Genomic DNA, 27736 nt, shown 5'->3' with positions numbered 1-27736 from the left:
TTACAAGTTCCCTAGCTATAGTTTGGTGGCAACTGATTGAAAATAATTTATATCTATTTTTTATCACTTATATTTCCCAATATATTTCTCTCTCCCCAAAGATCAACCCTTACAAAAAGAAATAAATAATATAAGAAAAAATAGTTCATCAGAATTAACTGTCATACCAGTTAAGTCTGAAATTATTTGCAGCATTATACAACCATAGTTCTCCTCCTCTGCAAAGGAAAAAAAAAACATTAAGTATATTGTCATATCTTTTCTTTGGAACAAAGTTTGGTCATTATACTTTCCTAACATTGAGTTTCAGTTGTTTTATAGTTGGAGTTCCTTTAATTTATATTATTGTATTAATTATGTATATTATTTTTTTTGGTTCTTATTTCACTTTGCTTTAGTTCACATGTCTTCCTATAATTCCTTCTTTGTAATCATCGTAATCATTATAACTTATTGCAAAGTAATATTACATTGCATTAATGGACCATGATTTTTTAAACCCGTATTTCCATCTTATAATCAATATTATGTATTGGTTCCAAGATAGAAAAGCAGTAAGGGCTAGGCAATGGGAGTTAAGTGACTTGCCCAGATTCATGCAGCCAGGAAGTGTCTCAGGCCAGATTTAAATCCAGGACCTTCCATCTGTAGGCCTGGCTCTCAATCCACCAAGAGATCTCACTGCTCCCATAATGATTTTTAATCTATTTTCCAATCAATTATCACTTATTTTCCTCGGCCCCCTCCTAATCATTTTTTTACTCCCTCAGAAAATTCTGCTTGTTTATATGAAAGTATTCATTTATTTATTTACCTTTTTATTTTTATCACTAACTTCATTTAGGTGCATACCTACTTTGGGCCAGAAAGAATTGTACATATTAATCACCTCATAAGCATAATTCCAAATTGCTTTCCAGGATACTTAGAGATATACTACCACTATTTTTGTGTCCTTCCTTCTCCAAGTTTTTCAACATTGACTATTCTCATCTTTGATTATCTTTGCTAAAATAATAAGATATTTTGTGAAAGTTCAAATTGCAATTTATTTTTAAAAGGGTGAAAATACAAAATTACATAGCTTAATTTATACTTCCAGAAAAAATTAATAGACAATTTTCAAAGAAAAGATAGCTCACAAGACTAAAATACTTCAAATATGTTGATCAATTAAAAATTGCTTAGTTTCAATAAAATTGTTTTAAATTTTGCAATGTATACAAGTTAGATATATGGCATATACATTAAGAACCTTTCATTTAAGTTTAGAAACTTCTTTACCAATGCAGATCATATTTTGTAAATAATATCTTGTCTTAGAACTTTACTGATAATTTGATTAGAAGTGAAAACAACTGAATACAAAATCTAGTGAAACAGTCACATGTAGGAAGTTGTAGAAAAATGAGAAAAAGATGAGTCAGAAGAAGAAGAAGAGAAAAAGGGAAATAATTAGGAGGAGGAAGGAAAGAAAGAAGGGAAAAGAGAAAGAAAACATGGTGAAAAGGAGGAGGAAACAATGATATCATTGTAACCAGGAGAACCAGATAATTTGAAAAGAGAAAAGAGGGTCAGTATGGGATTGTGCCAATTGTTATTACACATGTAGGTTGTGGGCGAGAAGAAAAGAGGTGGTGAAAACATTTTAGCATTATTTCTCAAATTAGATGTAAGGATCCCGAAACTTAAAGAGTTTAAATGGTTTACCCAGCATCATAGGAAGTAGTAATTGAGCTAGAAATCAGAATGCAGATTGCATCATTCTCAATTCAGTTCTCTTTCCTCTTATACTGTTGTATAAGATTGTGACTATATATGACTGTGAGTGATTAGAACAAGTTTTCCTAATTTTCTGTACCACCATGTTTACTTTTTAAAAAATTATCAAGTATTTGAAATTTGCTGATATATGGAGATTAAAATTAAGAAGTACTATTGTTAATAGAGTAGAGAGAAAAGATATATAATTTAAGTGATGAAAAGATGGATAAGAATATTAAATATGCTAATGAATGATTTAATCTCATGTGAGAACCTGCAATTTATTAAAATTACTTTAAAGTCACAAAATAAGTTATCAAACCACATTGTGAATGACAAAAAAGACTTCTAAGTAAAATAATTAGCAATTTCATTTGCCTTTTACAAGAATAGTTGTAATAGACAAATTTTTTAATTTTGACAGTATGTGACAGAATATAACAAAATTCTGCCAAATTCAGAACAATAATTTAGATCATTTAAATGACAATCTGTCTGTTTTTTTTATATCAATTATATGAAGATTTAATTTGAGTTTCTTCTGTGCGGCATGTTTCAAAGGCAGTATGCACAATGAAGTGAGCTTTAAGCTTCAGGCTTCATTAATTTACTACTTTATAATTCTATAGGCTACATGTATATGAGGCATATTTGCTTTTAGAAATCTCCGTTGTTTGTCTGAGTCATGAGATTGTAACAGCCTTGGAATCAGAGAGTTGAGTTCAAATGTTATCTTTGACACATCTCAGGTCCCTTTGATATATCTCTCTTTGGGACTCTGAACACGAATCTTAAATTCTCAGTGCTTCAGGCATCTTTCACAGATGTATATAAGGAGTTACCCACCCATCTGAAATCACTTATTTTTTTTAAACCCTTACCTTCCGTCTTGGAGTCAGTACTGTGTATTGGCTCCTAGGTGGAAGAGTGGTAAGGGCTAGGCAATGGGGGTCAAGTGACTTGCCCAGGGTCACACAGCTGGGAAGTGGCTGAGGCCAGATTTGAACCTAGGACCTCCTGTCTCTAGGCCTGACTCTCAATCCACTGAGCTACCCAGCTGCCCCCTGAAATCACTTTTATCATATTTCATCCACATGGAGTTAGAAAAACTTACAGGTAGATATAACCATTTAAGAATATGATTCTCTGCCAAGAAATTTGGAGACTTTTGAATCAAATACTCCATGTCTGTTGCTTCTTAGGATATTTAGACTAACAGATTATGGGCACAAAAATTTTGTTGACCAGTATTTTCCAAATGCTGAATTAGAAGTTCAGATTTTTTTGGGCCGTAGAGCAAGAACTTGTGTATGAGATACATGGAGCATCTAATACTTAGCGCAATGACTTGACACATTGATAAATGTTTATTTATTGATATATAGATTCAGTAACTCAATATGTATTTTTACTTTGTTTACATTTATTACAAAAGAGTATGTTATAAATGTCATTTATACTATATCATACCAAATATATTATAATATGTAGAACTATTACATGTAATGTGTAGATAAGATAATGAAACATTTCTATTACATATTATAGTCTGATGAATATAATTATTCAGTAAATTTCAACTTTGTAAAAGATACCATGCTGTATTCTCAGGTAGGTTCAAATAGGAATAAGAAATAGTTTCTGAGAAAGCCAATAGAAAACATAAAAAGAAATTAATAACATAGCACTGAAAGAGGCAGATAATTTTTTAATTACCTTTTTATGGAAAATAATACATTATAATACATTATACTACTTTCGCCCTAGCCCTTTGAGAAATAACTTATTTAGATTTCACTTAATTTAATATAAAATTGATTTGCCCAAGCTGGAAATAAATGAACTGAAAACATAGAAAGGGAGACCACAAATTTCCTTGTTGACAAGCCAACTTCTGATGATTTACTTTAAAAATGTAAAAAAATGTATAATGTAAACAGAGATAAGGAAAACTTATTATATAAGTAAAGTTATCATATTTCTTTTATTTAAATAGTATTCTTTATATGCTACTTGTCGTATGGGGGGAGTATGAGGAAGGAAAATAGGAGATGTAGAAGACGAATTTTTATGGAATTGAAGTAATAAGGAAAGGCAAGAATAGGGCTATGATGTCTTTGAAGATTAGAACCAGAAATTTATTTTCCTTAAATTTAGACATCTATGATTATATTTGAGAGGACAAAGGGCTCATGTATTAAAACTTAGAAATGTACATATGACTGAGAGAGACAAAGGGAAACACACCAGAATAAATGAGAGAAAATGCACCAGATCATATTTTAGCTCAAGTTTCTTGCTACTTCAACCCTAGACATAAATGAAAATTATGAAAATGCCTAAAAAATAAATTAGAATTCAAAGGAACATGAGAACATTTTTGCACAGAAAAGATAAACCTTAATTAGACTTGTTAAACAATTTCAAGAAATATAATAGTGATTCTGAAATACATTTGTGAATATTTATGTGAATCAAATTGGATAAAGAAAATGAGGCTGAGAGAAGTATGTGCTTTTCTAAAGCTTACATAGTTAATAAGGGATAAATACCTGACTTCTTACTCCAGTTTTCTATAAGTAAATAAGATCTTCTTACTCCAATTTTCTCTTCACTGTTTGAGTTTTTGGTGGTTGAACATTAGAAATAACAACAGTTGAGTAGGGCATGTCTTTCTCAATATCATATCCTGGCCAATTAATTTGTTTATGATCAAACCTTTGAGTTCAAACTGACTTTATTTTTATTTACCATAATTTACTTTACCATAATTTACTTAAATTCCAGAATCTGAACATCTAAAAATATCTATCTATCTCTATCTAACTATTTGTTTATATACAGGGAAGAAAAAAAATAGAGGGATAACAAACGATTGCTTGTGATTTCCTAAAGAATGCAAGAGCCATTTCATTGGTGAAGAAATAGCAAATATGGTATATGTTAGAGTATAGGCATATAGATTTATGATATAAGGACATGAAATACCTCCTGCCCTCTCTTCAGCCCTGTGCATAAGTTTTCTAATGGTCAGACTTGGTCAACTATTAAGAAAGAGATTAATAAAATACAGAAAAAAACCAAGAAAACTGAGTTTTTCAAAGTGTGCAAAAACGTTTTTATATCTAAGCTTTACTGCTTTCATTTCCATTGGTTTTCTTAGGAAATAGTTTCAGTTTAAAATACTAGTTGGACAAATCCCTTTGACTATTCTCTTCATATTTAATGTAGAATTTTTTGTCACTGAAGACTTAGAAAACAGTTTCATTGCTCCATCTAGAGGCAGTACAGTGAAGACATTGAGGATTGTTAGGTTTCTTTGTAAAGTTTATGACTGGTAATCTATAAGAACAACTAGAGGTATTTAAGTTAGTTGAGAATATAGACACATATGAAGACTCCTAAATTGGTAAAAGATGCTTTTTTATGACTTTCTTTTGCTCATTCTATGGAGCTTCAGGATATTATACACAATTAGAAAGTACATCTTTATTTCTATGCCCCACTTTTTCCTTTCTTTTTTTTCTCTTTCTTTCCAGAAAGAAAATTTAAAAACAATTATGAAGGGAGAGTAAAATTCAGTTAATATCTACGGGAAGTTTATTTGACGCTTTATTAAGAAGAAGCATAAATACAGTGGAGGACATAATCAGGAGAGATCTGAGTTAGAATTTTTCCTTCTATAATTATTAATTGTCTGGCTTGCAGGCAAGGTGTTTACCCTTCAATTCACTGATATGCAAAGCAGATAAAATATGAGTATGTACTCTGTAAGATTATCGTGAGGTTCATGTGGGTCAAAGTTTGTAAAACACTATAAACATTAATTATTTGTTGAATTTTATCCCCACAGAAGAAATCAATACAGGCAAATCTCCAATCATGTCACTGATTATTTTTCAGTTGTATAAAATTCTTCCTTACTAGTAATAGTAGCCAGGATTTGTAGAACATTTTTAGGTTTACAAAGCATTTAATAAGTATTATATTATTTGATCCTCAAAATAAAAAAATCCTAAAGGAAATGAGGTTGCACAAATGTATGAGGCTGGATTTCAATTCAGGTCTTCCTGACTCTCCATCCAACACTGTCACTATACCATGTGAATCTGTAACATTTGAAGTGATGTTGAATACAATATTATATCGATATGTGCATGTTTTATTCTGTACATAAAATGAGAGCTTACTAGTATCTTTGAATTGACATGCTTCATGTGATCTTTGCAGAACAGCACCCTGGGGATCTTTTAAACAACTAACTGGAACCAAGCAGACTTTAAACAGGTGAAATGTCTTATCATAGGGCAAAGATTAAAATCTGCCACATTTACTTTTATTTACATACATAGCTTTTTGATCACCTACTTGACACTACTTTCTTATTTTCAATCAATACCCATATAAAATCAGTACATCCATCCATTCTTTCATCCAATATGTATTTAGTAGCAAATCTACGAGATACTGCTCCAGAAATTATGGGGAATAAAAGATGAAGATAGCTCCCATTTCTGAGATTTAGGTTCTATTAGAAAAAATTTCAAAAAGTAAAAAAAAAATTGAAGTTAACTAAGTTTCGAGAATAGTTTGAAACTACAAGTCATAAAATTGGTCATTCAGATGAGGGAGGGATAAGGTAGGGTCATAGTGGAGTAAACAATGGTAGTTTATGTAGAGATGGGAAGCTAAGGAAAAGCTTCAAAGAAAATAACATTTGACCTAAATGTTGAAGGAACAGTAGAAAATGATGATGGAGAACTGGTGGTTTGTGGGGCCAATCAGATCAATCAATACTACTGACCTCCTAGAACTTTTCTTTGATATTTAATAGTATATTATCATTTTGTACCTTTCATCATAAAAATGTCAATGAAGTTCATTTTTTCCTAAAGTAAACATTTCTATATGGATATGTAAACGCACACACACACACACACACTCATACAAACATCACCTTCAGAACAATAGAAATCCATATGAGGAGTTATATATCAGATAATTCAAGGATCTCTGATTTCTTTATTGCTGGATACTCTTCCTACTGACCTAACTCACAACTTTCCTAATACTTAAAAGTCAGTCTAAAGGAATTACTGGGGTAAAAAATTTCAGCACCTTTTGGCTAACTTGGTGAAGAGCCTCTGAATTTAGCTAAGATGGTTCTCAAGATCAGAGACACCAAGGAATCCATACTCAAGGTTTATAAGACTTACTGAACCTTGTGCCCCTTTGGAATGGCCCTCAAGAAATCTAGGACATGTTCACAGCATAATAACATAATAACATAATTAACAGAGACAGTGGCTAATGGATTAGATGATAAACAGACAAGCAAACAAGCAGTTCTTTAATTCCAAAATACTGATATCCAAGTAAACTGGTGTGACAATGAAGTTAATTGAATTAACTTGAAATAATCCAGGAAACAGATATCTAGGAGATAAAAATCTGCAACTCACTTTGGTTATTTATTATTAATGTATATTTTGGCATAAACTACAATCAGTTATTTGGCATTTAGTTTTATTATTAAGGATTCAAAGAGAACAGAATGTGGGAGCAAAGATAGATCGAATTCTTGGAATGAAGAGGAATTACACATATATCGGTGTGGTAGTTGGAAAGATAATTGCTTCCAGCTAGCAATTGTATTTGCATACTCTTAGACTTTTATTCCATAGTATTGTACATGCTCGATATAGTTTTAAAATTATAAAATTGTAGCATATTAGACTTGAAGAAACATTAAAGATCATCTAGATTCTAGATCAATCTCATATGAATCTTCTCTACAATATTATAGTCAATGTCTCATTCATTTGCTACTAAATTTGTTGCTATTATTTCTAAGATTACATATGAGAAAATAGGAAAGCATCAATTGATGAAAATAGTTTATTATTTAAATTTATTTAGGTTGGAACCTATAATTTCATTGGTGAATGGAATCCCTCATATGAAAACTCCCTTTATTGATGTAGATGAACAAATGTGCTTCAAATAATAATCTTAGGGAGTTTGGCTGAGAGATTATATGTCTGGATCATAGTCACACAAACAGTATGTGTTTATGAATGCACATTAGCTCAATTCTTCCTGAGTTTGAGTCCAGCTCTCTAACTACTTTGAACATTTATGTAGATTCTTTATTTTTAATTTTTGAACACATTTCATAGAGACCTAACTCTAAATCCTGCCCCTCTGATATTTCCTATTTTGGGGAGACCTTGGAATTAAATCAATTATCTTGTGCCTTGGGTCCTTCATCTATAAATGAGGGTTTAATTTGCATGGTCTGAGATCCCTTTTGCTTCTGATCTAATGATCTCCTCTTAAGTACTAAGTTAATTTGAATATAAAGTTCCTCTTCCACATGGCAATTTAAGATTATGAAAATGTCAGCTATTTCCCCAAAATTTTGTTTTACCTTTCATGTAGTCCATATTTAACACTTTTTAATACTCAAAATTTTAATTTGTTAAATACATCTTAGTAATAGTAAAATTAGTTAGCATTTATATAGTGCTAAAAGATTTGTGAAGTATATCTATTAAACCTAAAGGACAAAATCCTTAAACCTTTTTCCTCTAGAGTAGAATGTAAGCTTCTCAAGAATGTTTGAAGTACTTCATTATTATTAGGCAAATGTTCTTTCATTTAGTCCTTACAATAACCCTAGGGTGTAAGGTCCCATTATCCTTGATTTACAACTAAGGAAACTGAGACAAATAGAGTTAAAAATTTGTCTTGGATCACACAACTCCCTGACATGACTTTCCCCATTCTAATCCAAACTCTTATTTAACTGTTATTTTCTTAAAATATAGAGATCTGATGCTGTCACTTCCCTATGTAATAAGCTCTAATGGATCTCTATCACCAAAAAGAAAATATAAAAATGCAATTTGATAATTATAGCCATTCAGTACTTTATCCAGTCTTCTTACCCCTTATTTCCTTCCATGTTCTCTAGAATCCAGGTAGAATGCCCTGTTTGCTCTTCCTCACTCAATTTCCAGAATTTACACCTTTTTTTCTGGCTATTCCCCATGTCTGGAACACACTTCCTTCTCACTACTATCTCTTGGCTTCCCTGAGAGCATTCAGAAATTGTGCTCAAGTCTCACCATCTACAATGAGTCCTTTCCCAGTCATCCCATTCCTTCCCACCCCAACCCCATGCCACTGCTCGTACCTTCTTTCTAAGATTATTTTCCATTTACACTCTTTATTTTGTATTAGACACAAATGTTATGCCAAAACTTGTGTGTTTTGCCTGTTGCCTCTACCATTAGAAAATGGACTTCTTGAGAGCAGTGCTAGTCTTTTTGAAACATTTACCACAGTACCTGGCATAGAGTTAAGTTCTTAATAAATACTTACTGACTGACATATAGGATGCAAACTATATTTATTGGCAGGATATGTGTCAAATATGCTCCCTTCACTCATTTCAAAAGTTTTTGTATCTCTAGGGCCCAACAGAGCAGAGTCTCAATAAATGTTTATTTGAATTAGAATATGTAGTTCTATAAAGCAATTATCCAAAAGCTACAGTGTAGAAAAAATTAGTAACAGGCAAGTGAAAAGTGCTATTTAAGAACTGAAAAGTAAAAAGCCATTTTTAACCAAGAAAATTATAATAGACTTCCTGGAAATGATAGTATTTATATTGACTTTTCAAGATGGGTGAACATTGAGGAGGAAAAAGATGAAGAAGAAATATGTAAAAGGACATTCCAAGGACAGAAAAAAAACATGAGCAAAATCAGATCATTAAGCTTTAGCTAAATAAGTGTTACTAAGTTTCTGAGTCCAAATTAATGGCCTATAGAAATATATCAGTCAAAAAGCAAGCAATGTAAATTATTGTGTAATCTTTCATTACTGATTACTCTATACAAATCCGATTTAAAAAATATATATGTATATAGACTATAACTTACTTTTCAAGAATACGCCTCTCACCTATTCTCTTTTTTTAAAGCCCTTACCCCTGCCCCATCTTAGAAGCAATACTGCTTATTGATTCCAAGGCGGAAGATCAGCAAGGCTTAGGCAATGAGGATTAAATGGCTTCCTCAGGATCACACAACTAGGAAATATCTGAAACCAGATTTGAATCCAGCCTCTCCTGCCTCTGGGCTTGACTCTCAATCCACTGAGCAACATAGCTGTTTCCCTCTCATCAATTTTTTAAAACATTTTTTTAATCTTTATTTTTTTCCTTCTCTTATTCCTTAACCATTCTTTTTTTTAAACCCTTACCTTCCATCTTGGAGTCAATACTATGTATTGGCTCCAAGGCAGAAGAGTGGTCAGGGCTAGGCAATGGGGGTTAAGTGACTTGCTAAGGTCACACAGCTGGGAAGTGTCTGAGGACAGATTTGAACCTAGGACCTCCCGTCTCTAGACCTGGCTCTCAATCCACTGAGCTACCTAAAAGCATTATTTCTTGGAAAAATGTTGCCAGTTTTCTACATGTGTCAAAGGTTGATCAGTCATTTTTCCCCCCTATTCTCCTCAGTCTCAAGATGGACACCAGGAGAGAAGTCAAAGAGAATTTCATACATTAGTTATATAATAATTTTTAATGGAAAAATCTTCTAACTTAAGATACAAAGATTAAAAATGACAGCATATTATAATAGAATACTTTTGATTTGGAGTCAGGATAACCTGGGTTCTAATCTTCCTTAAGATTCTTGGTAACTGTGTGACCACGGTCAATTCAAACCTTCTCTAAGTACCGTAATTACCTACTGCCTTATCACTCAGTAAATATTTATTAAGAACCTACTGGGTGTCAAGGATTATACTCTGTTCTGGGGATACAAAAAGACGCAAAAGAGGGTCATCATCCTTAAGGAGCTCATAATCAAATAGGGGAGAAAACATACAAATATGTAGAACAAACTATATACTGGATAAATGGGGAATAATTAAAAGAGGGAAGGCACTAGATCTAAAATGAGTTGGAAAAGGCTTCCTGTAGAAGGTGGGATTTTAATAGGGACTTGAAGAAAACCAAGTAAGCCAGTAGGTGGAATTGAGGAAGAGTAGAATTCCAGGCTTTGGAAATACAATAGAAAATGCCTGGAACCAAGAAATGGAGTATCATATTCAAGGGACAGAAAGGAGGTCAGTGTCACTGGATTGAAGTATATGTGATACAGAATAAGGTATAAGAATACTAGAAAGGGTGTGTGTGTGTGTGTGTGTGTGTGTGTGTGTGTGTGTGTGTGTGTGTGTGTGTAATAAAGACTTTGAATGCAAAGAGAAGATTTTATATTTGATCTAGGAAGTAATAGCCACTGGAGTTTATTGAGTTGCATTTTGACATGATTAAACCTGTGCTTTAGGAAAATCTTTTTGACTGCTGAATGGAGGATGGATTGGAGAACTGAGAAACTTGAATCAAAGCAGATGCACCAGCAAGCTATTTCAATAATCCAAGCACAGTGTAATAAAGACTTATACCAGAGAAGTGGTAGTATCAGATTAGAAAAGGGATCATATTTGGAAGAAGTTGAAAAAGTAAAATTGGCAAGCTCTGGCAGAATATTGGATGTGGGGCAGGAGGCTACGAGAGATAGTGAGGAGGGAAGATGAAGTCTAGTTTGTGAGTCTGAGGGAAGGCAGCATGGTGTTGCTCTCTGAGGGGACTGGTTAGGGGGAAAGATGAGTTTGATTTTTGGATATGTTGAGTTTATGATGTCTTTTGGATATCCATTTTGAGATATCTGGAAGACCAGTAGAGATGCAAGACTGGAGGCCAGCAGAAAGGTTAAGACAAGATAGGTAGATTTGAGAATCATTAGCATAGAGGTGGTAATTAAATCCATGAATTTAGAGAGATAAGAGGAGAGGAGCTAAGACAGAAATCTGTGGGATGTCTATTATTATTACATTATATAACCTGACTAAAAATCCAGTCAACGAGTGTTAGAAGAAATGGTCTGATCCGTAGGAGGAGAATGAGGAGAGAGTGGTATTCTAAAAACACAAGTCCTAGGCATGTTGTTTTCTGTGTTGGTAAAGGAGCTTCCTGTTTCCAGTCAAAATTATGGATCTTTGGTGTATTGACAATTTTTACAGTGCTTATCCTGGTAAGATGAAGCCCTAATTATTATTTTCTCTAATTCTTATTTCTGTAAATGAAACCAGGAAACAAAAACTAGGAAAAAAGCTAAATATTTTTGCCAGTTCTAGGAAACATTAATTTTATACAACTATCTAGTTACTTATGAAACAGTATAAGAAAGTGAATACAAATAATGATCTCTTAATTTCATTGTTATAGAGTGAATGTGCTTAACTAATTTTTTATTTAGTCATCAAACAATTTATTGTACTCTTACTCTGTACAAGACTATATCCTAGGAAGTGGAGGGTTTAAAGAACACAATAAATAGTCTTTTCCATCTCTGAATTTATAGTATGATAGGGATCATGAGACAGTCACACAAAGAACTCCAATGCAATGTAGTATCTAAAATTGCAGTAAGAAGTAAGATTATAGGCTTCAAAAAAGAGGAATTATCTGCTTCAAAAAGCAGTGTATTGGGGGCAGCTGGGTAGCTCAGTTGAGTGAGAGTCAGGCCTAGAGACAGGAGGTCCTAGGTTCAAATCCGGCCTCAGCCACTTCCCAGCTGTGTGACCCTGGGCAAGTCACTTGACCCCCATTGCCCACCCTTACCACTCTTCCACCTATGAGACAATACACCGAAGTACAAGGGTTTAAAAAAAAAAGCAGTGTATTCCTTCTCTTTAGAGGTATTCAAGCAGAGACCAGAAGATTTCTTCTGAGCATTTTATAGTGGGATTTCCTTTATAAGTAGGACTAGCTGTTGTCCGAGTTCCTTTCTAAACTTATGGTAATTCCTGGAGATCAGCAAGAGGGATCAGGTGTATGGGGAACTTAAAGGATGTAGAGAAAGTGAACAAAGCTTGAGAATAGGTAGCATTGGCAAGGTGAGCATTTCAGGCACAGGGAATACTGTGCACAAAGGCAGTGGGGCTAGAACATGGGGCAGGACATGTTTGAAGATTAAGAAATATCCTATTTCAACTGGAGCACTATGTAAGTGCAACTTTATTTGGGTTATGTGAAATCACATTGTGCACTGCCTAATTCTTTTTAAATGTAACACTGAATAATTGGCATAGTTCATTTCTTTAAAAGTGAAGTATGGGGCAGCTTGGTAGCTCAGTGGATTGAGAATCAGGCCTAGAGACGGGAAGTCCTAGTTTCAAATCCGGCCTCAGACACTTCCCAGCTGTGTGACCCTGGGCAAGTCACTTGACCCCCATTGCCCACCCTTATCACTCTTCCACCTATGAGACAATACACAGAAGTTAAGGGTTTAAAGAAAACCAAAAATAAAAGCAAAAAAGTGAAGTATTATTTCAATTTTGATCTGCTTAAAGGCTATACACCATATACTTGGGGTTATGGGACCATAGATTTAGAGCTGGAAGGGTCACGTTGAGGACAAATAGGGCATTCTCATTTCTGTGGATAATATTTCCTCTTTCTTGAAAACAAAAACTATAGGCTCTTACAGATTATAATAGGCTACCATACATTTTATTTCCATAAAGAATTTGTGCAATAAATTAAACTAACCACATGTATATATGTTCTTCATTTGTTTGTATTTCAGAGAGGGCCAGCAGTCACCTGAACAGTGGCAGAAGATGTATGGAAGATGCTCTGGTAATGAAGTGTACCACATTGTCATGGAAGAAAGTACATTTTTTGCTGAATATGAGGGAAAGAGTTTCACATATGCCTCTTTCCATGCACACAAAAAGTATGTTCCTGTTGCCAAGATTATTTGAAAATATAAATGAATCTTATTTTTTATACACAAAATTCTGAATCAAGATATGTTATAGTTCCTTTCAATTTTGTGTTCTCTGGGTTGCTTTCAAAAAACTATCCATGCCATCCCTGCAAATTATTTGGGTTTTTGTATTAGTGTTAAGAAGATTTAGGTTTTTCAGGAGGAATTTTCTTCATAAAAAGAATAAATAAAAGCATATTTGCATTTTTAACAACCAAGCATACCTTCTTATTTCAGCAATTAAAAATTGATAAAAAAAGGAATATAATCCTTTTGAATCCAGTCTCTCAAGAGAAGGCAGATGAGCATAAAAACAAAGCATTTTAAATACTGAGAGATTTCATATGGCTAAATATTATAATTTGGTTCTTCTTTCCTCTCATCCAAATGGGAATATTCTTTCTGCCCTTTAGTCAGAGACTCAGAGAATAACCTTCTATGTATGGAAATTAGTTTCTGTCATTTTAAAGCTATCATGACGTCCTCCAGTTAAAGGCAATTGTGATTCTGTTTCTTAATATATTTAGTAATGGAGGTCTTTTGAAATTTAATAAAGCTTTACTGCGTACAAATATACAGTTTCCTATAGGCTCTATATTTACTATTTTGAAATTTTAAAGTCCTTACTAGCAAAGCATTACTTAGATATTTTTTCTCAGAATTAAAAAATGTGTGAAATGATTTTATTAAGGAAAATTAACTTTATTTTCCTTTATTGAAGGCTTAAAAGTATGTTTGTGTACACAACCTATACGTCAACTCAGGACATATAGATACATACATGAATATATTATAAAAACCCCTATGTAATATCATATATATCTTTTCTTATTTTTACATTAGGCTTTTGTAAAAGAATACTTTTAGAGATTTATTTTTAATAATAATAATAAGCACCTGCTAAGACAAACCCAAGAAGAAGAATAATGAATATGTTCAGGCAGAAAGATCTGGTCAAGGAATTAAGAGACCTTTCATTGTCTTCTCTGCTGGTTCCTTCTTCCTGTGTGACCTGGGGTGTTCATCTTCTCTGAGACTCAGTTTATTCATTTGTAAAAGGAGGAGTCTGGACTACATGATCTCCCTTTCTCTTATAATTTTGAAATTCTGAGTCTGTGTGACTCTGTAAATGTGAATATCTTCTGAAAATTACCATTTGTCATCTACTAAATTATAATTCTTAAATTATTATATTTCCCTTTTCATTTTAAGGTTTGGTGTCTGTTTGATTGGTGTTAGGAGAGAAGATAATAAAAACATTTTGCTAAATCCAGGTCCACGTTACATTATGAATGCTACTGACACATGCTTTTACATTAATATCACCAAAGAAGAAAATTCAGCATTTAAGAATCAAGACCAGCTAAGACGAAATAATGCATCGAGGTCATTTTATCATGGACCTTCTAGATTACCAGTACATAGTATAATTGCCAGTATGGGTAAGTTTTCAAGAAATATTTAATTCAATTCATATTCATTAAGCACTTACATTAACAAAGGACTTTTTTAGGCACTGAATTAATTAGATAATGTTGTTGTTACATAAGTATGTTTTGCCAATACATTTTATAAAGTCAAATATGAATTTGTACATGTGTTGAATTTTATTTTTGAGCTTTTAATTTATTATTCTCTAATTCTGTCTCCTTTTAAACTTTAATTGAAAAAATCATTCCAAATGACTTTTTAAAACATACTATGTTTAAAAAAAATTGTTGTACCTTTTCATTTGTATAGTTAATCCATTATTCATTAGAAAAATATGCCGTTAGTTGCAAATTAAAATTGTCACCTTAACTGAATTAATTAAATCACCCCACTCATAAAACAGCAAGGGAATCATTTCATAATATGCTAGACTAAAAAAATACTGGAAAACAAACTTTACAGATTAAATTACTTAACTCCTGTGCTATGCTAACAGAGGGTGTGAATCACAGTAAAATTTAGATACAAACCAGTTCTGTTTTTGTCTAGTATTTTCATATATTTGATAACATGTTTCTATAGGTTATCAAAATAATTATTTGAAAAGCAAATAAGCTGTTATCTACTATTGTCATATAGCCAGTTCAATCAAATTTTTATTTTATTTTTTATTGTATTAATTTTTGATGACCTCATATGAACTGACATGTCAGATATAGGTAGATATATCAATGTTGATGATGACAGATATATGTACTATCTATAGATACATCTATAGTAATATACCTACATATATATAGGCAGATAGATCAATAAAGACATATCTACATTTATGTATCTTTGTATTTTTATATTTATATCTAATTTTTAATGTGATGATGACCATTCCTAGCATGCAATTCAACCAAAAGGGCCTCTTCTTTTCAGGGGATTATGGTAGGCCCTGGGGATTATAGATAAAAATGAATAGGAACCTGAATCATTGACCTCACATCAACAGATAAGAAAATGCAAAATATATACTATCATCCAAATTTATTTCAAGAAGAAGAAAACACTAGAAACTGGATGAATCAAGAAAGACATTCTATGGGAGATGGTAGTTGAATGAAGACAGGAATTTGACGAGGCAGAGGTGAGAAGAGACTGAATTCTAGGGATGAGGAACCACTTTTAAAATGGCACAGAAATGGGAAATAGATGTGGCCTAGATAGTAGTCTCATTTGCCTAGAATAGAAAGTGTGCAAAGAAAAACAATATGAAATAAATGTAACATTAGAACTGCTTGCAGGAACTATGGAATCTGGAACGTTAGTCAGAATTTCAGCCAGTTCACTCATGGAGGAGAGAGTCTCTTATAAAAAGGATTAAGTTCTTATTTCTCCCTGGCCCTTCCATGGTGCCTTAAGGGAAGATTTACTTAAAGCTTAGTTTTTCAATCATTTCTATGGCCTCTTCCAAAAGAGGAGTGGAAAAATATTCAATATCTATTGTCAATCAAGTCTGGGACAAGTATTATGTTCTAGACTCAAAGACATACTTCACATGAAAGGTTCTCAAAAGCACACATTGACAGGGAAAAAAACAACAAAGAAACTAACCAAATATTTTAAGACTATTTATTAAAATAAAAGCTTGTGTGTTACAAATATTTTTCACCCCACACTGAACATGAACTCTGTCATTGATATGTGACTGATCATTGAGATGTGGATTTTTATGTTTCCTGATTCAGGCACCGTGGCTATTGACTTGCAAGATACAAGCTGTAGATCTGCTAGTGGCCCTAATTTGGCTCTTCCTCCAGAGGGGAGCAAAGAAACCAGAAGACCTAGTATAGCTCCTGTTTTAGAAGTTGCAGATACATCTTCAATTCAAACATGTGACCTTCTAAGTGATCAATCTGAAGATGAAACAACACCTGATGAGGACATTTCTACCAATTTAGAGTATGTAAAATTATTCAAGGGATAGCAGGTTAAACATTTTGTATGATGAAGCAGTGAACAAATGTCCCTTGGGAGTACTTAAATTAACCTTTACTGAATTTTTTTCAGTTGTTATATAGATCTATACTGACCCTACAACCTTTTTCTTTCTTGATATACCAGATAAACTTAAATCTTTCATTCTACCTCAGAGCTGAATAGAAAAAAAAAAGAATTTAGATGGCCTGTATCTTTCCAGGAAGGGGCAGAAATAGTGACTCCATAGGGTCATATTAACTTCTGAATATATTTTAATTTTAAAAAATAATAAATTCCCTTAAACTTATCCTCTTACAATATGATCTCAAACCCCTTTTTCATCCAGTTACCCTTTTTTGACTCTGTGTTAGCTTATAAACCTCTTTCCTAAGATGTAGTGCTGAGATCTGAAGTACTCCAAGTTTTATTTAACTGAACAGAGGAAGCAGGATCCTTACCCTCCTATTTCTCAACCATGAGCTGTGCTTAATTGAATCCAAGATCAAATTATCTGCTGAATGCAATCTCACGTGCCATTTTGATTCTGATTTTGTTCCATTTTTGTCAAAACTTGCAATATATCTTCTTGGCTATAAGGACTTTTAGTCAGAATTGGGAAAAGTTAAGGTGGGTTTATCTCATCAAAAAGAGAACCATAAAATCTTCTGAGAAGTTTTGTTACTACTTTCATGAGATCATTTCTCTGGACATTCCCAGTACTTTACACCCCTGTAAATAAGATTCTAAGGGTAATTATTTTTGATGTTTTTACCTAGATGATGTAGGATAGAAAAATGTTAACAAGTCCTAGAGAGAAATCTTACTTCTTGCCACAGTACTGACAGAGCAACTTTGTGTCATGAATCTTTTTGACAATGTGGTAAATCCTGTGAATCTCTTATCAGAATAATAAGTATGTATAGTAAAACATATAGGATTATATAGGAAACTAATTATATTGAAATAGTTATTAACAATATATTAAAAAATCATGGACCCCAATAAAGAATATATGATTTAGATAAAGTTTTAAGTCTCGTTTAGACAGAAGCCTGGTCTATATATACGTATTTATGTAGGGAATTTACTTAATCCTTTACTTATTTTTGATATCAATATCATATATTGGTATAAATAATTAGATTATGAGTAGTATCATTGAGCAATGTGAATGAGTAATGAATGTTACAGAATCAAGATGGCTTGTTTTGGAATCAGAGAGACATGGATAGAAGTCCTATCAATGGCAAATATTAATGTTATGACCATAGAAGAGTCAATTAACCTCTTAGTGACCTGGGCAATGCCCTAAGACTAGAAGTTACAGATGAGTTTCCCAACTGTATTAGTGGAGGGTGGTTCCACAAGAAGAATTTCTAGCATTGATGAAATTATAGTTCAGAACTAAAATTAAATTTAACAAAAAGTGCCTTTAAAGTGCTTTACAAGGGTGCTAAAATGAATAATGTTATCTTTATTATTATTAAAATTCAGTAACTTTTGGAGCTATTTATGGAAATATTTTCATGAGAAACAAAAAAAAAAGTATTTCCTTACAGAATCTAACAGAACAGAAAAATCACAATGGCTTAGCTTATTGTCATAATATTGTATAACTTATTGAAGGGAATTATTTCATATTTTTTCAGATATGCTAAAGGCTACCCTCCTTACTCTCCATATATAGGAAGTTCTCCTACTTTTTGTCATCTTCTTCATGAAAAAATTCCAGTTTGTTGTTTAAGACTAGACAAGGTAAATGTTTTTTTCTAACTGGATACCTGATATATTTGATAAGACATCAATAGTATACAACATTATAGTTTGAATATTTAAAATATATGCAGATGTTGAAAAAAGTTTGTTTTAGACAATATGTAAGAAGAAATTCTATGAATGTAAAATGTAAATCCTATGAATGTAATATGAAACTGAACTTTAAAAATCAGTTGATTTCATAAATGTTACATACAGTATGCCATAACAAAAGTTTGAATTTTAGGAAAACAGATTCTAGGTTCATTTCAGTTTCGTCATTTATAGAACGAGGAGGTTTCATTAAACATCATTTTAAAGATGTGTTAAGTCTAATTTTCTGTGCAATAATTAAAATTTTTTCTTGATATTAAATGGAATCCTGTAATTTCTTGCTATTCTCTCCTCAAATAGAAAGCTTACAATTCGTTTTTTCCCTCTTTTTTTTAAATACTTAACTTCTGTGTATTGGCTCCTAGGCAGAAGAGTGGTAGGGGTAGGCAATGAGGGTCAAGTGACTTGCCCAGGATCACACAGATGGGAAGTGTCTGAGGCCAGATTTGAACCTAGGACCTCACATCTGTAGGCCTGACTCTCAATCCACTGAGCTACCCAGCTGCCTCCCCCCCTCTTTTTTTCCCTCTTGATGATAATAGTAGAAGTATTTTCAGAACTTCTCAGTGCTAGCTCATGTATGTTTCACAAACTAGAGTATGTAAAATTCTTTCACTAAAACAACCCTTGGAGGTAGGGATTCCAAATACTATCATAATATCCATTTAAAGATGAGAAAATTTGGGCTTAGAGAGGCTTGTGTAAGGTCAGCAAATAATAACTATCAGAGCCAGGATATGAACTGAAGTCTTTCACAATTCTTGAAACCAGTGCTTTTTCCAGTACATTATGCAGTCTTTCCATTCTTTCCCTTGACATTGAAACACTTAACATCCATGAGGGTCACAGTAACTAGGGCATTCTAAGCAGAGGAAATATGTCAAGCCACTTAGATCTTGAAGTTTCCAATTTACTGTGAAAGGAACTATACATTCAGAACTTCACAGTGTTTCTGCCTTCGTAGCAAAAGTTCTCATGATTTCACAGCCTTTATTTCAGAAGCATTAATACTGAATAATACTTTAATAGTATAATTTAAAATTCACATTATACTTTTGAGTTCCTTCTATCTTATTTGGACACAAATGTTTAACATATTTATTTTCCTCTTCTTTGTGGCAATTAAAAATCATTCTCAACTTTAGGTTGGAATTAGAAGACAGTTGACCAAAAGACCAAACTGGCCTCAAGGAAAGTTGTTTTTATCTTTCTACTAGATTCTTAAGTGAACAACACTTGTCCTTGATTGGAGCTACAGAGTCCTCAGGTGGTCATCTAGTAGATAAATAAGAGCATTTACTTCTTGCAGCCCTTGAACAGATACAATTTCTTAGTTTGTTTTTTTTAACAAGTACTAAAAAATTAACGTTCCTTTTTACAGCATAGTAAAGAAAAAGAGGAATTGTGATATGAAACTATTATTCTCTTGCATGCAACTTGTTTTCACTTTTAAATATTTAATATAGTCAACAGATAACTTTTAAAGCTGTCTTTGTCAGATTCTAATTTCTATTCACTACATTTTACAAAATGCTTCAATTACCTGCTTTTCCTTTTTACCCTTTTTTTGACAACCATATTGCAAACCCACTCCTTCACACACCTCTTTCCCATTAAGAAAAAAAGAAAAGAATGAAAATGAAAACATTTGTAATAAATATGCATAGTGTAATGGGAAAAGGATAGAGATAAGGATAATATTTAAGAGAAGTGGAAGTTTGACTTTTTAAGGCACATGCTAGGAATTCTAGAGAAAGGATTTTAGCAGGTGAGGGCAGAATTTGGAAGGCAATACTGTTAGAGTGAGTGACTTCCTGTGGTAGTGAGGAACTCTTCCTGTCCTGAAGGGAGGAGGAAAGGCTGGCTGTCAGAGCTTGACTACCTCAGCCTATCTGTGGAGAAGGAAAAACCTTAAAATCATCTTTGGAGATTCTCTGTTTGACTGGAGAACATCTAGCAAAGGATCTGATTATACCTGCTGTGTTTTTGTTAACTATCCTGAAGGTTTTGTCTAAAATTCTGTCAGGTTGGCTTTGAGGTTTTACCTCAGTGGCCAGATCCATTGGGGTTGGACTTAGCCATTTTGAGAGCAATCATAATGGGTTTTGGAGACAGCTTTTGAACTCAACCAAACCAACTACTGAGGGTCATAGATAGACAACTTAGCCAGCTCTTTCGGGAACACCTAGGTAGAAATAGGGAGCTGGTAGGTTAGCTTGAAGACCAGAAGACTCCCTCTTGGGAGGGACATAGATTGTTGTGGGTTGAATAGCTAAATCCCTTATAGTTAGGGACACCTTGTTTTGATCCTCAGTTTATACCCTCTTTTTGAATAAAGAGATACTGATTTTATATAACATTGTCTCTAAGGCATTTTGCAGGTTTGGCTCAGTGAGAGAAAGTGATTCTGCTTTACTCTCTCTAACAAGGAGTTAGAATACCTGGAGACCATGGCTGGGTATTTAGGGAGTTATCTAGGTGTAAACTACATCTAGCCACTTGAGTTCTCCTATTAGCCTTTTGGGTTTAATAGATACCTTCTGTTTTTTTTTTTAATAGTTAAGCAAAACAGATTCCCACAAAGAGTGTGTTTGAAAATGATTGTCTCATTTTGCACATTGAGTCTATCACCTCTCTGTCAGACATTAGGGAGCATATCTCATGATCAATCCTTTGGGATCATAGTTTTAAACACTGCACAGATCCAAGTTCTTAAGTCTTTCAGTATCTGTTTCCTTTGTAATATTGTTGAACAAAAACAATTTTGGTCATGGAAAATGAAAATACAGATTTAGAATGAAGAGGGATATCAAATAGATTACTAAATTAATTGTATAATTGTATCCCTCCTGTCTTTTTTACCTTATCTCAGGCCTTTTAAAACCACCAAGTGAGTTTGACTTAAGCAAAAGTATATATTTGGGAAAAGCTATGAAAATGACAGATATAGAAAATGCCTACTTTTATTTAGTTCTTTAATAATGTTAGATTTAAATTAACTATTTAATTCTTTATGTCAGCAGAGAAACTCTTATAAATCCTTAATTCATTGATTCAAGGAATTATGCTAAGTAATGATAATTCAAATATATACATAATAACACTTCTGCTCTTAAGAACTTAAAATTTGAAGAAGTTCAATAAGAAATTAGAAAAGAGAGAAATCAATTCACATGGCAAGTCATTGAGTGTTAAGTATCTGGGTTAGGATTTGAAGAAAAGGATGGAAATTAGCAGATGGATACAGTGCTTAGTAAGTTAATGGAGGGAGGGAAGAAATATTTTCTGGGCATAGGGAATGGTGTGAATAGCAAAGACATGGGTTTAGGAAAGGGTAGGAAGAGAATAGTAGTGAGAATATCCTGATTTGACTGGATTAATTCTTCAGGTTGCCTCCTCATATAGGGCAATTTAGGAAAGATCTGATTTTGTTTTTTAAAGATACACTGTTGGCAACTAGAGAAACAAAAAGGGATAAGCCAGTTAAAAAATAAAAATCTTATTTAAATCTGAGTGTTCTTTGACTATGCTATACTTCAAAGTAAATTATATAAAGTTATGTTTAAAATGTGAAACTCTGCTTATTTTAGACTAAAAAGTTATTTGATCAAATATTTCAGAAATCAAACAAGAATATCTAACTTTAAATAGTATATCATTGCACACATGGAATGAAAACCTTAGAAATCATAATGACTAATGGAAAACAGCCAGTCTCATTACTTTTTACCAGTATGGTGAAAGGAGTAAATCTCTCTCTCTCCCTCTCTCTCTTTTTAATTTAAAAGAAGTCATTCAATATGCTACAGAATGAGTTAGCACTATTTTCTCACAAATTCTCAGTATATCAAAAACTATTTATTTCATTATACTGCTGTTGCAAAAAATGTTAAATCCCAGCAAATCATATTAATACAACTTTATAAATGTATTTAAGAGCTATTACAAATTTATTTATGTCAGTACATAGATGCAGTTCCTAACAGTGTTTGACATATACTCGAAACTCACTGTTAGTAGATTAACTCTGTATATATATATATATGCATATATATATGACTTAATTATAATAATATTAACACAATGCGTGTAGTTCAATATTCACTATTCATTCTGAAATAGGTTTTATGACTGAATCACAGAACATAGTACTCTTGGAAAAATTGCTAAAGGCAAGGAAGAACTATAAGTGGGACATGAATAAATAGGAATATATTCCAAACAAGAGCAGGCAAATATATGTAAAAGATATCATTTAAAAATGTGAATGAAAAAAACCTGAGATATTCATTTTACAACAGTGAAGGATGACCAATGGACAACCCGTCTTTAGTCAGTATCTTGGCAATGTCAGAATAAGTCAGGGAGTGATCCCCTATCAAATTTTGAAGAGATTTCCTGTGGCTAGTTTATAGAAGGCTATGGATGAGAGTTGAATAGGATGAAGGCCAGGCATATATGAAATATGATCTGCATGGCTGAAAGGGAGCACCAGCATTAATGAGTTAATAAATCCATTTAAATATATTGAATAAAATGTGATGCAAAATTTAATTGAATGCTTTTAAAATAGACTATAAATTTTCACAGGCAAGTTTAATTAATTTGACATTGTTGGTTTATATAATTAAAGGAAAATATAATATTTTTCTGTAGAATAAAAAGAACAAATAATTTTACCACAATATTTTTTCAGAAATAATTTTACTGAATTAGTTTTCTTTTTGTCAAAATGTTTAGGCTTCTGGCCAAACAAGCTGATGTGTCTGTGGAAAATATCACTAATTTTCTTTCTATTTGGACTTTGTGGAATTTGCATAAATCACTGCATATTAATAATGCCTTCCAGCACTTTTATAGATCTATAATTTCATTGATTTGGGTACTTTGTCCATTCATTTTATTGGTTCATATGATAATCAATTCATATTTAAAGGACAGCAAAGTCCAATTTTACAGAATTTCAAAGGGGATGATATTGTTTTCAGGTAACCTGAATAAATGTGACTGAAAAAATAACCCTAAAAAATACTACCATTAAAAATTTATTCCAACATTCTCTACTATCCAATATACATTTAAAAAGTACTTAGCATATTCAGGGCTCAATAAAATCATGTCACTAGAAATAAAAATTTCCTTTTCTCTTTTTTGTAAACCTCTGGAAAGTATTCATCAAGATAGTTAACATGGGAACAGTAAGAACACAGTGGATTTGGATACTCAAAACTTAGCTATCTAACAATCTAATTTCTCTGTCCCTCAGTTTCTTTATCTGTAAAAATGCAGCAAATGCTCTTATTGCTTGGTATTTAAATTTTTTCTTTTATTTATCTTGAGTTCAAATTCTCTCTGTCCCTCCAAGCCCTCCCCCATTCATTGAAGAGGAATGAAATATAATATCTATCACACATGTGAAATCATGGAGAACATATTTACATAATTATTAACCATGTTGCAATAAAATCAAGAAAATAAAGTGCAAAACAATAAATTTTAATCTGCATTTAGAGTTCAGCAATTGTCTCATTGGAGATGGATAGCATTTTCTACCATGTATCCTTTGGAATTATCTTAAATTAGTGTATTGTGCAGAAGAGCTATCTTTCAAAGTAGATCATCCTTTACATATTGTGACTGTGCAATGTTTCTAGTTCTTTCACTGCACTTTACATCAGTTCTTGTATCTTCCCATGCTTTTCTGAAACTACCCTGTTTATCATTTTTATGGTGCTATAGTATTCCATTATAATTTTATATGTGTATAAAATTATAATATATATATATGTGTGTATGTATATATATATGTATGTATATATATATATATATATATATATATATATAATTGGTTCAGCCATTTCTCAATTGATGGATATCACTTCCATTTATAACTCTTTCCCACCACAAAAATAGCTGCTATAAATATTTTTTTAACAAATAAATCCTTTTTTTTCTTTGAACTCTTTGCGATTCAAACCTAGTAGTAGTATTGCTTGGTCAAAGGAGATTTCTGAGTTTTATAGTCTTTTGAGCACATTTCCAGTGTCCTCCAGGATGATTGAACTGGTTCACAACTCCACCAAAACTGCATTAATATAATTGTTTTCCCCCATCCTTGAAAGCATTTATCATGTTCTTTTTCTGTCATGTTAGCCAATATGATAGCTGTGAGATGGTATCACAGAATTACTTTAATTTGCATTTCTGTAACTATTAATGACTTGGGTTATTTAAAAATATGACTATAGCTTAGATTTCTGAAAATGGACTGTTCCTATCATTTGACCTTTTATCAATTGGAGAATGGCTTTTATTTTCATAAATTTAAGGAATGAAGCCTGTATCAGAAAAACTTGCTATAAAAATTTCCCCCAGTTTTCTTTTATTAGCTTATTTATTAAGATTATTTATACATGAATATACTAAAGCACATTTTAATTGTTAGTAAATAATTGTGCATTTTACATGACTATGGTAGCTCAAAAAAAGTTTTTCCATGACTGTGTATATAGAGCCCTTATTTTATTTTACACAATATTTTTGTACCAAATTACAGGGTCATTTTAAAATTGTGTTTCATCTTATTTTTCCCTCTAGAGTTGCCAACATAACTATTACGAAGATGCAAAAGCTTATGGATTCAAAAATAAACTAATTATTGTTGCAGCTGAAACTGCTGGAAATGGATTATATAACTTTATTGTTCCTCTCAGGGCGTATTATAGACCAAAGAAAGAACTTAATCCCATAGTCTTGCTTTTGGATAATCCGTAAGTATATTTAAATTATATTAACTGCAAAAATATTTTATTAAATTGTCTTGTGTATATTAATAGTACTTTATTATCATTTACTTGAATTATTTTAAATCAGAAACCGTATGGCACATGATTCTTTGGGAAGTACATGCTGTGCTGCTTTACACATGAAAGAACATTGTATATAGCATCAATGAAATGCTTAGAACATTTATTAATGAGCAATTTGTAAATGACCATCATCACACAAAAACAACAGGAAACACATGGCTGAGAAAATAATTACAGTAATTTTCATTAAATTAATCAACCAGCCCAGAAAATCTCCACAGAAACTGGAAATTTTGTCCTCTTTCTAAAGAACCATTAATTAGTGGAGACACATAATAAGGTTTCATTCTTCTTTTAGACTCTGGAACATCATCTTAAATAAATAGGAAGAATTATGCCACTGTGCGTAAAACAAGAAATGTACATTCTTTGGGTTCCTTAATTTTTATTATTTTCATTTATTCAGAAATGTTAGATTGGTTCATTGAAATTACATGGTGCACCAATTTAGGTTCATGTGCAAATTCCAATACATACCCCTGAATTAAATTTGGAAAATTAGGTGGGTGAGTGTTTTTGTTTCTTTATTAGAGAGGCCTTTGGCCAAATGATTTTGAAAGCTGGCTCTTCCATTTTGAGGGTAGATACAGACTCGATTAGGAGGCACCACCTGAGAATCACTGAGACATGAGGCCAAAGTTGTCTATAAATGGTGGGAAAGTTCCTTTCCTTCATATAATGTAGCATAAATAATCAGGTCTATCTATGTATTCTGACAAGAGGTTTGGAGAGTCTGAGTAGGGGATTTAGTTTATATAACTTAAAGCTTGCATGACTTAGTGGTAAGTAGAGGACACCATGTCTCTACTATTGTCAAATTAGTGGTTATAGATTTGTGTTGTTCAGGGAGAGACATATTAGGTGAGTTGTGGGAAGTAGGAGGTGATAATAAAACAATCAGAACTAGCACTTGTGATTGTGGTTGGGTTTGATCTTTCAGATAAACTCCAAATAAGAGGTAGTTTGAGCCAAGTTAAAAAAACCACCTAAACAAAAAGATATCACTAAATATTTTCAAAATAATAAAGAAGAAAGCAAAAAGGAATAGAGAACCCAAAGAGCACAACCATGTCACTACATTGTTAAATATAGCATATTTACTTTTTAAAAAACAAATTAAAAGAAGTTTAATTTCTCATAAACTTTCTTGCCCATTTCACATTAAAATGTTTTTATTTGTTGAATATTATTACATTAATAGTTTTTAAAAGCAATTTATCTACTGACAAAATCTTCCATGTGAACTACAACAGTGTGATCTGCTGATGTCTCATGACTCTAATGCCTTCCTTGGGTCTTAAAGTTCTTTGACTTTACTAGACCAAAGGACATTAATATCTGAATGATGTTGGGCAAATCACTTATTCTTGCTAGGCCTCAGTTCCTCATTTGTTAAACTGGAGTTGGGGTAAAACTATACCTTGATGGTCTTAAGATAATTGTCTCCTGACAGGAAACTTATAGGAAAAGGAGGAAAGGTAAAATAGGAAATGACTGTTTAATCCCAGATAGCCTGAGAGGATGCTAAGGATACTCTCAAGGGCCATTCTGTCTTGTCTCTCCTCTCACATGTGGCAGGATGTTTTGGACCTGCTTTTTTAATTGTAGGTCATGAGCCTTGTACCTACTGAGGATATGGTTCCCAAAAATTAGAAAGTGTAGAAATGAGATGCTGGGAGACTCTTCTGGGCAAAGATCTGGCTTTATTGTGAGCAGAGAAATTACTAGGCCAGAAGTCTACAGATTCTTTGGTTGAATCTGAGAGTCCAAATTGCAAAACACACAACGCACTTTTATAGTTTTGTGTTTGTCCCCAGCTTCCTCACAGAAGTTGTTTGAAACCATTTACAGATCTCCTGGTCTTCATGAGCTTACTAAGGTGACCTTCTGGTCCCTGTAACTTTTTACATGAATTGTTTTAATAGAGAGTACATTATAAAATGGATTCACACACTTAGGATTAACATAATAACTTACTTATGA

The 27736-nt window shown here is 32.6% G+C and overlaps 1 protein-coding gene across 1 annotated transcript in view; it reads left to right on the top strand.

Annotated features, from left to right (window-relative positions):
• KCNT2 (potassium sodium-activated channel subfamily T member 2) overlaps positions 1-27736 on the top strand; it is a 549106-nt gene that overhangs the window by 394027 nt on the left and 127343 nt on the right. The window contains exons 15-19 of the mRNA XM_044674907.1: positions 13434-13583; positions 14829-15058; positions 16784-16997; positions 18665-18770; positions 25482-25654. Of these exons, the coding sequence (XP_044530842.1) occupies positions 13434-13583; positions 14829-15058; positions 16784-16997; positions 18665-18770; positions 25482-25654 (873 nt within the window). The remainder of the gene's footprint in view (positions 1-13433; positions 13584-14828; positions 15059-16783; positions 16998-18664; positions 18771-25481; positions 25655-27736) is intronic.

Source organism: Gracilinanus agilis, chromosome 4 (genome assembly GCF_016433145.1).
Source record: "Gracilinanus agilis isolate LMUSP501 chromosome 4, AgileGrace, whole genome shotgun sequence".
Taxonomy (NCBI): domain Eukaryota; kingdom Metazoa; phylum Chordata; class Mammalia; order Didelphimorphia; family Didelphidae; genus Gracilinanus; species Gracilinanus agilis.
Note: the sequence above shows the minus strand (reverse complement) of the source record. Positions and strands in the feature narration are given on the sequence as shown.